This window comes from Dermochelys coriacea, chromosome 8 (assembly GCF_009764565.3).
Source record: "Dermochelys coriacea isolate rDerCor1 chromosome 8, rDerCor1.pri.v4, whole genome shotgun sequence".
NCBI classification, from domain to species: Eukaryota; Metazoa; Chordata; order Testudines; family Dermochelyidae; genus Dermochelys; species Dermochelys coriacea.
Window position 1 is genome coordinate 51,327,595 of NC_050075.1, and position 12,311 is coordinate 51,339,905.

Below are 12,311 nucleotides of genomic sequence, written 5' to 3' on the forward strand. Positions count from 1 at the left end.
AGCAGAAAGCTGGTGGCAATCTGAGGAATCAGTCATGTTTTTAAGGGGTGAAAGACTTTTACGGGCTCCTCCAAATTACTGGACAGAAGCCAGGGTAGCTGGTCATCGCTCCACAGCAGCAAAGACAAGAGCAAGGCAGCCTGGTCTCCATTGCTGCAGCAAAGCCATGTTAAGAAAACCAAAAGGTTTACTGTACATTTAGAAAGAGCTCTAGTCTGACGGAAGTTCAGAGGCGTACAGATTTGGACTGCAAGTCAGAGCAGCAAGCAACTGCGTGGAGGAATTCAGGTACTGTCTCATCAAACAGTTCTACCAGAGAGCGTTCTGCATGACGTCGTAGGTCCAACTCTTTTCAGGCAGGCTCGAGAGAGCCAATGGTGCTTGTTAACAGTGTCTCAGACTGAAGTCTCTCCTGTTCGCAGCCACGCTCACCAAAGTCACCATCTGTATAATTACACCTCTGGGGACCAAGCTGAGCTGACACAGGCTCAGGGATGAAGTCTTTCATCCCACATGCAAGTGGCTGGGTAAAGCAATTACTGGGGGGTCGTTTGGTTCTGCTTCAGGCAGGTCAACAGGTGATATGGACCAATGGCTGGTTACACTGTTGCAAAAGCTGTGCTCTCACCTCATGTTTTTTCATGTCTCTTCATTTCAACTCCACCCCTCAGCCCAAGCTGCCTGGTTCTAGCTGACTGTTTTGTAATGGCTACATACAGCAGTGCTGCTCTATCACCACCAAGGGCAGCTCCTCTCAAACTGTGGTGGTTGGAGCACTGACTGGCCTCATGGCACTAATTCCTCTCCTCACTTCCAGCTCTTAAATTGCATTACAAGAACTAAAAACACTTTGCTTATGTGGAAAGGTCACATGAGGAAAGTCATGACTGTGGTTGACACAAAGGGTCTGACTGCAATTAAAAACTCATGGGTGGCCTGTGCCAGCTGACTCAGGCTAAGAGGCTGCTCAGTTGCGGTGTAGACATTCAGGCTTAGGCTGGAGCTCAGGCTCGAGGACCCTGCTGCTGATGCGGGAAAGTCTACACTGCAATTGAACAGCCCTGCGAGCCCAAGTCAGCTGACACGGGCCAGCTGAAGGTGTCTGACTGCAATGCAGACATACCGTAAGATACTAGGTCATCACCAATAGAAAGGAAGCAGTCTGTGCAACCATAAATGTTAGAGATGGGGTCTGCACAACTGCCAGCGGAAACAGGAGACATCTCCAACATAAAAACCTCTGTTAAAAGGTGAACCACACTATGGAAAAAGAGTCTGAGAAACCCTGTTCTAGGGACACAAGGATGTTATAGGTATATTATACAGAGCACACACTGCTCACAGTGGGAGACTTAAGAAGATTTCCCAATGGTGATTCCTTTAAAGAGAGTCTGGTTTATGTCTGGTTTCAGAGTAGCAGCCGTGTTAGTCTGTATTCGCAAAAAGAAAAGGAGTACTTGTGGCACCTTAGAGACTAACAAATTTATTAGAGCATAAGCTTTCGTGAGCTACAGCTCACTTCATCGGATGCATTTGGTGGAAAAAACAGAGGAGAGATTTATATACACACACACAGAGAACATGAAACAATGGGTTTATCATACACACTGTAAGGAGAGTGATCACTTAAGATAAGCCATCACCCACAGCAGGGGGGGGAAAGGAGGAAAACCTTCCATGGTGACAAGCAGGTAGGCTAATTCCAGCAGTTAACAAGAATATCAGAGGAACAGTGGGGGGTGGGGTGAGGGGGAGAAATACCATGGGGAAATAGTTTTACTTTGTGTAATGACTCATCCATTCCCAGTCTCTATTCAAGCCTAAGTTAATTGTATCCAGTTTGCAAATTAATTCCAATTCAGCAGTCTCTCGTTGGAGTCTGTTTTATTAATTGCACTGCTCTGCATCTATTCTCCCTCTTCCCGTCACAGTTAAACCTTGTCTCCCCTAGGACTCCTGGCACTGTTTGTCTAGCAGCAGTGCAACTCCACCAATGCTGGCAACGGGCACAAGTATTTATATCATTATGTCATTTAAACCTAAGCAGGAGCCCATATCCCTCTACATTACTGGTGGTGGTAGACAAATCATGAAAGAAATCATAGGGTAGATGCAACTTGGCTGTCTGCATCCATAAGCCAGAAGGATGATTCTGTTGATTAGTCCAACAGCAGCAGGGGCTGTGTTCTGAGGAAACAGGCCGATTTATTTCATTGAGATGACAACCTTTCCTGTTGACTTGCGCTGGGTTACACGGCTAAAGGCTTCATTCACCTGCAAGCACAAAACCTCAGTTGTTTATACGAAAGGGCATGTACGTGTGTACACACACACACACACACTCCTGCAACTGTTAGTTGCTACTGTAGGCATCTTAATTTGCATTCTCTACAGTAATTTCTAGAGGGCAGATGTATTTGGCCAAATTTTTATGAGTGCCTTTAAAAATTCCCCTGCACTTTTTTTGTGTATAAAGATTTGGGGCACATGAAAACTTGGATTTGTGCATGCAGGAAAAACGACTATGCACAAGGATTTCAAAAGCAGTTTTAGAGGGCAGGTTGGAACACTTTAAAAATCTGACCTAGTGACTTCACCACTGTCACTTTCCAGAGTGCAATTAGTACAGCGAGGGGCTGTGTCAGCACCTGTCCTATAACCTTGGTTGCTTCATGATGCTTTGCTGTTGTAGCTCCCAACCTGGGCTGCCCACAAACAGCATGCAAGTCACACCCTGAATGTCTGTGTATAGATGCAGCCCTGGCCAAGCAGCCCCGACCCCAGCAGCCTGTCAGCAACACACCAATCACACTCTGTCTTCCACCAGCCTTGGTTACTACCTGCAGGGTAACCCCAACACACTATCAGTCCTGAGTTTTCCCACAAAACTTTGTTCTGCACTGTCCAGCCCTCTCCTGGACAGTCCAGATATTAAGATTCGCTGCTCCTGTAAAGAGTCGATATTCAACAGTTTGCTACTTTAACTGGAGTTACCAAACACTTCTATTTAAACACAGCACTGGATGGGTTTAGATTAAAAAGTAAAAAGTTTGTTAACAAAAGAAGAATTCATTTGAAGTCCTATCAAATATAAGAGATGAAGTTAGAAATGGGTAAAAGCAAATAAAAGTGAAAACACAGCTAAACGTTTAAAACCTAATCTAGCAAGTTTCGGTTCAAGGTTTTGTTCAAAATGGCCTCTCTGACTCCCCCCCCCCCCCGTCCCCTTCCAGCAAGATCGGAACTGACCATTTCCTTCGTCAGGATCTCTCTCCAAGACCCAGAGGTGCTGGGGCTTTTTTCTTCTTAAGTGAAAGAGAGAGAACTTGAGGCTCTCTGCCCCTTTCTTGTATAGTCCAGAGAACCTTTGAAGCAGTGTCTTCTGAAGGTTACCCTTCAAAGTAAAGTTTATTCATGCAGTAAAGAAGGTGACACAGAAGCTCTTGGTGAAGGAGGCTCCATGTCTTTTTTCTCCTCTCCTGTGTTCACTGAAGTGAAAATTTGCTTTGTGGCCTGCCATTTCCCCTTCTTACTGTCTTGAGGACTCTGTTTACTACTTATCTGTAAATTGAGATAATACACATTCCTTTGTTTAGGACAGACCTGCTTAACAACCGTTGCCTAGGCTGTTTGGGAGTGAATATGTGCTAATAATGTCAGACGGGGATGTCATTACTTTACATAGAATGTTGCTACATACATTTCACCATGATAATATTCACCAGCGAGTTATTAGTTTTCCAGTGATACCTCACAAGGTATATCTTGTACGAAGATTATTACAAGGGTATGTAGCATGTGAATAGAGGGGTGCTTTTGGTCACAACCACAGAACCATGCACTTCTTTGCCCACATACATACCTCAATTAAAATCATTACCCACAAAAAATGAAAATTCACGGAGATCAAATTTCCCTACCCACTCACCATGGGGTAGCATTAGAGACACTCAAAAGCTTAATCCTTTACTGGGTGGGTTAATTTCTCTATCAGCCATTTTCAACTACTGCAAGGTGAAGACAGAGTCAGTACCAGTTTCGTTCATCCTGCTAAGGAGTTTGGCCAGAACGGCCCCCAGAGTACCTGGTGCTTTCTTATCAGCTCATAACAATGTTACTCAGATTGGTCTCTGCAAAGTCTGACACAGAAAATATCAGAGATTGTTATTGTTAGTCGCATTTCCCAGAGTTTTCTGGTCAGTCTTGTTGCCACTGGCCCATCATCTATGAGGCACAGATGTCTGGTTTAGGTGGCTAACATGCTCTTTAGGTTTGAGATGTAATTATGTGTGTGATGCTATGAATAGTGGAATTTAAATGCAATCAGATTGTTACTCTAAAGTACAACAGGTGGTAGTAGTGACCCAGTGAGCCCCTCAATGCCAACTGGCAGAGGGCCAACTACACGGTAACTCAAATCAGGCCTGACACACTCATTGCTCCAACACACTGTTATCATAATCTATACCTAAGAGGTCTCATATAAGGCATCATACTCAAATGTATAACATACTGGTCATTAATATTATTGCGTGGTGTATGTACAGGCAGTGTATAAAGAATTATAGATGTGTGCTGGAAATATGTTCATAGAACATGGCTGGGAAACAGTGCATAAGCCCAGCCTGTCTGAGACAAAAGAATGTGTTTCAGCTGCTTGACTGTGTCACCAGTGTAAATTGAGCAAGATGAGGCCAGAAACAATGGAAGTATATTTACATGTAAGGTAAACAAAGCCATCAAAGTAGCAAATGGGGGAGATGACTACTTAACAATCAGGGCAGTGGAGGGAGGCTGTACCCCAGGAAGCCTTCCTGCCTCTTGAAACAGAGATGATGGACTTTGGAAAATATACGCCGAAACAGTAAAAATTTTTGGCATCCTTCACCAGAGGGACACAAAAGGCCAGAACTCTTAATGTCAGAGAAAAGCAGATCCTTCAACCGAGGGAGCTGAAGTCTCTGGGAACTGACTATAGGTGAGAAACCTGCTTTGCAAAAGACTGTAACTTGCTGAAGTTTTAGTCACTAGAAAGTGTGTTTTGTTTGTAACTTTTCATGTTTCTTTCACTCTTACTTGAAATCATTTAAACCTATGTTCTTTGTTAATAAACATTCTTATTTTATTACAAAACCATCTCAGTGCTGCGTAGTGAAATGAAGTTTAAATCTTCAGCTAATCTAACTGGCTGCTGTATGCTCTGTCTTTCTGGAGGCAGCAAACTTAACAACTTCTATGAGAGGGACTGAACAGTGTCAAAGGATGTCTCTGGGGAACTCAGGCTCACCGATTGACCAGCAAGGCAAGGTTTGGCCTGGCAGAGTCCTGAAGAGTTTGCTGGCAAGGCAGACAAGCTGGCGTGCCAGGGAGCTGACACATGGCTTATCAGCAGCAAAGCTCACCCTTGCTGAGGCAGAGCGGTGACCGAGTGGCTCCCAGGTCTGGATGACCTGAGCAAGACATCACTGCAGTGCAGTTTGTTCTGCAGGAACAAACAGCTCAGCATTTGTATTGGAATTTGCTCTTCATAGGCTTTTTGCCTCAGGGATCCATTTATGTGGCTGAAATAACACAAGAGCTGACCATCTTATGGCACTTCCATTATCCAGGAACTGAAATGCCAGAAAATTACTAACCAATGTGTAATTCTGACTCCTCTAATGCAGGGGTTCTCAAGCTTTTTCCTTCTGAGGCCCCCCCAACATGCTATAAAAACTCCATGATCCACCTGTGCCACAATAACTGTTTTTCTGCATATAAAAGCCAGGGTCAGTGTTAACAAGAAGGGCAATTGCCTGGGGCTCCACGCCACAGGGGCCCCCACAAAGCTACATTGTTCAGGCTTCGGCTTCAGCCCCAGGCTTCAACCCTATGCGGTGAGGCTTTGGCTTTCTGCCCTGGGCCCTGGCAACTCTAACGCTGACCATGCTTGGAGGACCCCCTGAAACCTGCTAGCGGCCCCCAGGGGGCCCCGGACTCCAGGTGGAGAAACACTGCTCAAATGGCTCCTAGAGTGAAAAATGTAAATTAAGATGAAAGATGTAAATTAAGACAAAGCTGCATCCCCCAATTCACCTTTAAAAAAACAAAACAAAAAACTTTATGCCATTGTATTACTGACTCTTATGTTGTAAGGTCTTTCTGAAAGGAGCTGTCATTTTTACAGGTCTGTACCATGGCTAGCGCAAGGGGGGCCCAACCTGGCACTTCCAAAACATAAATATTAAATAATCATCATACATATTGGAGACATTTAAAGCCAATAACACTGGAATGAAGGAGGCAAAAAAAAAAGGGGGGGATTTCTTAAAGAACTGGGGTTCTGTGCCGTATTTGAAACTGGGTTTTTTGTACTAATCAGAGGGCATTCACCGCACACAAAATTCACTCAGACGCAAATCTTTACTGTAAACAAAGCAATCCTGAGAGCTCGACACTGCATAAGGTCATCACAGTTTATGAAAATATACATGCCAAGGTTTAATTTAATCAACAGCAGCATTTACTTCCTGTAGTGATGACAGGTTCTTGGCAGATACCGGAGTTTAGAGTTAGTTCTGAGGCACAGATCAAACCCACGTGTCTCCTAGTTGTAACTCATATTTCTCCCTCCCTAAGAGGTACAGGGGCATAGGTGCTGGAACGAGGGGTGCTGGGGAAGGGGGTGGGAGGGACGCTGCATCCCCTGGCTTAAAGTGGTTTCCATTATGATCAGTGTTTACAGTTTGGTTCAATGGCTCTCAACATCCCCACTATACAAATTGTTCCAGCGCCCTTGTACAGGGGCTTCAGCCTTGGGCCTTCCCATTCCCCAGAGGAGTGCTGATAGCAGCCCACCAGATTAGACAGCTTCTTCCTTTTATTCAGCCTCTCTCAGAGAACTGTGAATCCTGCCAATGAGTACCATCTTGGGCAGCACTTTACCTCTTCCAGTTTGAAGACCGCTCCTACATGAGGTTGGATCCGTCTTTCCTGGCAGTGCCAAAGAGCAGAGGAGAGGGATGACGAAAAAACAGGAAAGTCCTCTTCCCGGTATCGACCCCAGAACACTCCCAAGGCAGACACGTTCTTTAGAAGCAGCAGATTGGCTGGGACAGAGGGGATTGCTCCTCCAGCAAAACCCACCACCACAATCCTGCCCTCCCAAGCCAAACTGCAATGGGGAGGGAAAGGAGATGTATTTAATGAGGAAGAGCAAGCATAGGGTAAAATTGTGATCCTACTGGGGAAAAGGGGAAGGGGGGTGCCTCTTCTTCAGTGGGACCTGAGTTTGGTCCTTAATGAAACACTGTCTCAAACTCAACACTAGGGTGTTAGCTCAGTGAAGAGAGGACCTTGCCACTACACCATCTGCAGGTAGGATCTCATCAGAATTTGTCTACTAAAAGGGGAGCATCCGGGCCAACCGTTTCCAAGTTTGATGACTTGCTGGTGGCCTTCAGAGAGCTGGCTGGTCACATGATGCTGACTGATCCACATTGTTTAGCTTTTACATCGCATTAAGGACAGGTGAAAACACATTAAATATTTTCCTACTGTTACTTTTCCAGGTGAGCAGTTACTATATTTGACACAGGTACATGCTGCGATTGCCAGTGAGGGTTACCCACAGAATGATCTCTTTATTAAGTTTCAGAACCTCAGTTCTAGTAGTACTTGCATGGGACCCCCTAGGGAAACTGGCTCTGCATGAACTGGTTCTGCTAATCAATCAGAGACACTTTCTCCCAGTCAGTACTGAACCAATGCCCCAGCGTGGCACTAAGTGGCACCCCTCTTTCTGATTACATGTGAAAAAAATCAAGGCCCTAAATATCTGTGGTCAGTAAAGAGCGAGCATGGGTGCTATGCCCAAACTCCAGCTTTTAGAATTACATTCTGGTGGCTCCCTACATTCCCTTGCAGTTTCAACTGGATACTTGTGAAGCATGCAGAGGGAGGGTCCCAGGAGACCACACATTTCACACTCCTGATGCACGTCACTCAGAACACGATGGAATTGTATTTCAACGCACCTATGTAATGCCTCCTTGAAGATGTCCCCTCCAACGGCATCAAGAACTACATTGACCCCTCTGTTATCTGTAAGCTTCTTCACTCCCTCCTTTAGGCTCCCTTGGGTGTAATTCACGCTGTGGGCTGCACCCTTCTGCAGAGCCAGGTTGCATTTGTAATCACTTCCAGCTGCTGCTATCACCTGAAAACAAAGGAGGAGCGAGTGTTACAGTCTGTTCTTTCATGGTGGAAGACAGCATGAGCTCTCTGAGGCAGGGACTGTCGTTTAGTTCTGTGTTTGTACAGCACCCTAGCACCATGAGATCTGAGGTTCCTAAGCACTATGATAATGCAAATAAAATAAAATAATAAAGGCATCTCTGCTCAAAGTGATACAATAGGTGCTTTAGCATGTTATCATAATCTATTACAGTACCAAAAACTTAAATAAAAGCTCCATAGTAATGTATTTTCTATGTCAATGTCCCCAAAAATGCTTTACAACTTTAAAATGATGTACAAACTGGATCTGTATCACTGTACCATTCACTGAAGAACAACCACCGCTGGGATGTGGAACGCAGCAGCTGTTGAACAACGCACAGCAGCACTATATAACAACTTAAGGCAGAAAGAGAAGACCAGTCCCAGCTGCAATTGAAACTGCAGGGGAATTTAGAGAGAGACTGCATTTATCCAAACTGGTCCCTGGTCTGGGTTTAAGCCTAGTACTCTTACCAAATGTGCCACAGGACTTTTAACACACCCCAGTGCATTTGGAGGAGTTTTCCATCCCTAGCAGCATGATAGGATTTCACTCAGAGGGGAGAGTACCAGCCGCTAAATTACTTACTTCAGATTTCTCCAGTCAGACTCCGTGCTTTGTGGGAGCTCTATCAAGCACAACAAACCATTTTGTTGGATCATATTAAAGAAGTTCTGTATTAAAATCACAAATGAGTTTGATTCCCCAGGGTATTACTGGGGATTCCAGGGTATTACTAATTAAGAGGTCTCTTGTTTTTACTCTCTCTCCCTCCCTGTGTGAAACTTGCAAGCTGCTAATTGTGTTAGTACATCCTAAGACAGAGTCAGTTCTCAAAGCAATACTTTGTAACAACAGAAACAGCACACAGAGACTCTGTTTATCTCGCTTTGTTAACAATTGTGATTAAAATAGAGATAGAGGATGTATGTGGATGGATGCTTGGTGTGGATAATAACTGAATGATCAGGGAGGTGCCAGCCTAAGAATCCAGTGTCCATCGGCCAAAGAAGGCATCAAATGGAAACAACCAGAGGACCCCCCGGAGGGCAGACTGGAATCCACCCAACAGCCTCAAGGATGGGAGAACCGAAGAACAACACGGAGCCGTCAGGAATGTGCCATCGGCTGATTGATTCAGCAACAGCATGATGAAGTAATTCCCATAGACTGGCATAGGAATAAATTCCTATAAAAATGGACTCTAGAAACTGAGAACTTTGGGGTCTGATTATGCAAACCAACTTCCAGGAGCATCAGATGTGCATCTGACAAGGCCCTGCTCCCTCCTCGTGTCCAGGCCACCTGGCCAGTGGCTTGGCACGAGCAACTCTAAGGCTGGTAACTATGATAACAACCTTGCAGAACCTGTGTGTGTGTGTGAATAAATATGAAATTGAATGGAACGTTATAGCTATAACTGCTTACTATGATTCTTTCTGTATTCACAATAAATGTGGCATTTTGCCTTATTCCCTTTAATAAGATCCTGCTGGTTTTTATTTTATTGGTATAACAATTTCAACTGGAGTTATTTCTGCCTTGTCACTTTTTGCAGTTCTTTTTACTGACGGGTGTTCTACTTATAAAAAAAAAAAGCCTCTCTTTTAAAAACCCTAACGGCATACTATTTCCTAACCTGATTTTACTGTGGAAGAAATTCATCTCTTATTCCCATAAACATCAAACACTATTTTCCCTTAGATCTACACTGGTTTAAATCTAAAGGCTGAAAATTTCAAAATGACCCAGTGGCTTAGGAGCCTAAGTTCCATTGACTCTCAAAATGAATTAGGCCTGTAAGCACCTAAATCACTTTTTAAAATGGGACTCAGGGGCCTAAGTTACTTGGGCACCTTTGAAAACATTCCTCCATCTCCCACTTGGATAAGAGCTCAATTCTACGCTGGAAAGAATCAAGGGAAATTATGGGGCTCCACAGCGGAGCCCATAGCAGGAGCACAGAGAAGGCAGGTGTTTCACGAGGGGAAAGTGCATTAGTGTGTGTGCTGTGTTTGAGAGACGGAGTCTGCTTTACTGGATTACCAGCCCCTCTGACTTTACAAATCTCCTGGGTTCTATTCCCCACTCTACCAGATAATTCATTGAGACACCTTGGGCAACTCCCAACATCTACATCCTTTTTAGTACGCACATCTTGAAAATGGAGAATAATACTTGCCTACTTTGTGAAACTTAATTCATTAGTGTTTGGAAAGGTCTTTGAATGCTCAGATGGAGTGTGCTATAGAAGGCACACTCATTACTACAGTGGGACACACGTAGAATACAGATTCATTTGAAAAAGGGACATACCTTTGCCTTGAGAACGTTAGCAGCTACATCGATAGCAGCAAGCCCCGTGGCCCCAGCAGCTGCTGTCACTAGAACCGTTTCCCTGAGACAGAGACTGAAATAAACAGAGCTTCCCTCCACAACAGAAAAGCAGTGCATTGCATGCCTGCCTGCTAACAATACACAGTTTCCCATTTGTCTTGAAGATGAAAGATCTCCTTGATCAGCTTAAAAAGACTCCAGCAATTGATTTTACCCCATGATCCATTTCAATAGTAAGAATTTTCCACATCTTCAATGGTATTCTCTTTCCCAGAATCTTTCCCAAAGGCATAAGTAAGGGGAGCTTGACTTTTCCCAAACACCAATTCATACCCGGATGAAACGAGTCACCGTATCCCCCATCAAGTGTGAATCTTTTACGTTTCAAAGTGATCTGATAAGAGAAATCTGTATGTTTTCAATTACTATACGAGTAGATATACATTTACTCCAGTTCAGGTGTAACAGCAAACTGTGCTGTTTGCAGAGTTGGGGCAGGAATGTATAGTTACCTACACTGCGGGGAGAGGACGGTTTTTCTGTTAAGGCACAAAAGTTGGCTTTGGATGCTGTTCTTAGCTCTGCCACGGACTTCCTGTGTCAACATAGACAAGTCAATTCTCTCTCTGGCTTTGTTCCCTTCATCTGTAAAATGCCAGTGATGTTCATGTGCCTCACAGGGGTGTTTGGAGGCCTAATTCAAACATGTTTGTAAAGAGCTCTGAGATTCTCCATGGGGGTTTAAAGCATTATAATTCAGCTGCTGGAAAGGCAAACCTTCTATAAATCTCCCTATTCCACATACAAACCCTAAAGTCTCCACAGAGCACTTGCTGCACTTCCAAATCACAATCCAGAAGTAAAAAAATTCCCAACCAGGCTCCTTTGCTCCAAAAGGGACCAATGTTTCCCTTAAGACCTGCCTGTAACAGTACAAGCCTACTTATCCAAAAGGAGAGCTGTTGTCTTAGGATAAATTAGCAGAGCAATGCATGGCATGCACTGATATTGGGCAGCAAGGCTAATTTTTAGCTAAACAACAGGTTGGACTTGGACACAATTTGCCTGCCTGGGATACAGCCCAACCCTACCAGCTATTCCACAGCAATATGCAGTGGTTTCTGGGACCCCATCACCATAGTATCTGAGCACCTCCCATACATCAGTCAATATTATTTATTTATGACATCCTTCTCAAGTAGGGAATGAGCCCCATTTTACAGATGGGGAAACAGAGGCACAAAGATTAAGTAACTTGCCCCAGGTGACACAGTCAGACTGTGGCAGAGAAAAACACTGAGCCTAAGGTCTCCCAAGTCCCAGTACAGTGTTAACCATGAAACTATCCTTTCTCCATAAATGTAAAGGTACCATCAATATCTGTGATGGATTTCCCGCTCTATGAACCCAGGACCCCTCACACCTCCATACTCCCAGACCACAAAGCCTCTCCAGCATGTCCCAGGTCAGCCTGGAAGGGTCTCCCCACCACTAATGAACTATGCATCACTGCCCTTATAATCAGCCCCCACAGACAAAATTGGGACTCAAAGCCTCGCATAGTGAGCCCTCCACTGAGCTCACCCAATGAAACCAGACAGCAGCATAATCTCCCGAGGGAAGCAGCAGACATGTCATCACTTGGGACAAGACAAAGGACTAGAAAATATACTGTAAAGAATAGGAGTACTTGTGGCACCTTAGAGACTAACAA

At 44.5% G+C, this 12,311-nt stretch overlaps 1 protein-coding gene across 4 annotated transcripts in view; it reads right to left on the reverse strand.

Moving 5' to 3' along the window:
* Positions 1–1,885: 1,885 nt before the first annotated feature.
* LOC119860176 (quinone oxidoreductase-like protein 2) overlaps positions 1,886–12,311 on the reverse strand; it is a 35,869-nt gene continuing 25,443 nt past the window's right edge. For all 4 annotated transcript variants that reach the window (XM_043490521.1, XM_043490523.1, XM_043490520.1 and 1 more), the window contains 4 exons: positions 10,577–10,658; positions 8,016–8,197; positions 6,925–7,153; positions 1,886–2,274 (listed from right to left, as the gene is read on the reverse strand). In XM_043490521.1, coding sequence (XP_043346456.1) covers positions 2,206–2,274; positions 6,925–7,153; positions 8,016–8,197; positions 10,577–10,658 — 562 coding nt within the window. In that variant the 3' untranslated portion in view covers positions 1,886–2,205. The remainder of the gene's footprint in view (positions 2,275–6,924; positions 7,154–8,015; positions 8,198–10,576; positions 10,659–12,311) is intronic.